Below are 1,101 nucleotides of genomic sequence, written 5' to 3' on the forward strand. Positions count from 1 at the left end.
AGCGCAGCTTGTGTAGATGCTTCCGGAACACCTCCGCCAGGTCCGACGCCACCTCCTCGTCAAACGCCACCTTCATCAGCTGCACGCCACACACCACGCCACACACACACACGCACGCACACACGCACCCGCACACACGCACGCACACACACACGCGCCGCGCAGCGCACACACACACACACACACCACACACACACACACACACACACACACACACACACACACACACAGCAAGATGTAGAGAAGATGTGATTAAATCCTGCAGAACATGCAGCTCTCACAGTTCCTAATAACAATTCAACAGATTTAATACAGATTATAAATATATATACATAATAAACAGACAGATTTAACACAGATTCTACTCTTCTAACGACAGCTTTACTGACATTTTCAGCTCGGTCTGCTTTCTTACTCTATTCAATGTGATTGGCCGAGACTGGGCATGAGTGAATGCTGATTGGCCGAGACTGGGCATGAGTGAATGTTGATTGGCCGAGACTGGGCATGAGTGAATGCTGATTGGCCGAGACTGGGCATGAGTGAATGTTGATTGGCCGAGACTGGGCATGAGTGAATGCTGATTGGCCGAGACTGGGCATGAGTGAATGCTGATTGGCCGAGACTGGGCATGAGTGAATGCTGATTGGCTGAACCAGGCCTTGGGCCTTCAGTACTTATTATAAGAGGTAGACTGAGTGGGTGGGATCACATGGTCGAATAGTTCATTGGCTGACACAGGCATGGGCAGCACACTGATTGGCTGAGATGGGTCTAGCGCAGTGAGCTGATTGGCTGAGGCGGGTACCTGGAAGGTGCTGGAGCGGAGCTGCAGGCCCTCCTGGAGGAACTGGTCCATGGGCAGGCTGACCGAGATGCGCTTCTCCTTCGTCAGAGACGCCACAGGGAACGAGCGCGTCACCACCTGCTCCCCCACTGCAAGCACACACACACGCACACACACACACACGCGCACACACACACACGCGCACACACACACACATTCCCACACACACGCGCATGCGCACCACACATGCACACACATTCCCACACCACACACACAAAAATATAATGGTATTTAATCTGCTTTCAATCAATATG

General features: G+C 52.2%; 1 protein-coding gene across 1 annotated transcript in view; it reads right to left on the reverse strand.

Moving 5' to 3' along the window:
- The window catches only part of sbf1 (SET binding factor 1), an 86,582-nt gene that overhangs the window by 24,068 nt on the left and 61,413 nt on the right, over positions 1–1,101 (reverse strand). The window contains exons 23-24 of the mRNA XM_042081723.1: positions 809–936; positions 1–79 (exon numbers count right to left, since the gene is read on the reverse strand). The exon at positions 1–79 is cut by the window's left edge and continues 97 nt beyond it. Of these exons, the coding sequence (XP_041937657.1) occupies positions 1–79; positions 809–936 (207 nt within the window). The remainder of the gene's footprint in view (positions 80–808; positions 937–1,101) is intronic.

The sequence above is a fragment of the Alosa sapidissima genome, chromosome 23, assembly GCF_018492685.1.
Source record: "Alosa sapidissima isolate fAloSap1 chromosome 23, fAloSap1.pri, whole genome shotgun sequence".
NCBI classification, from domain to species: domain Eukaryota; kingdom Metazoa; phylum Chordata; class Actinopteri; order Clupeiformes; family Clupeidae; genus Alosa; species Alosa sapidissima.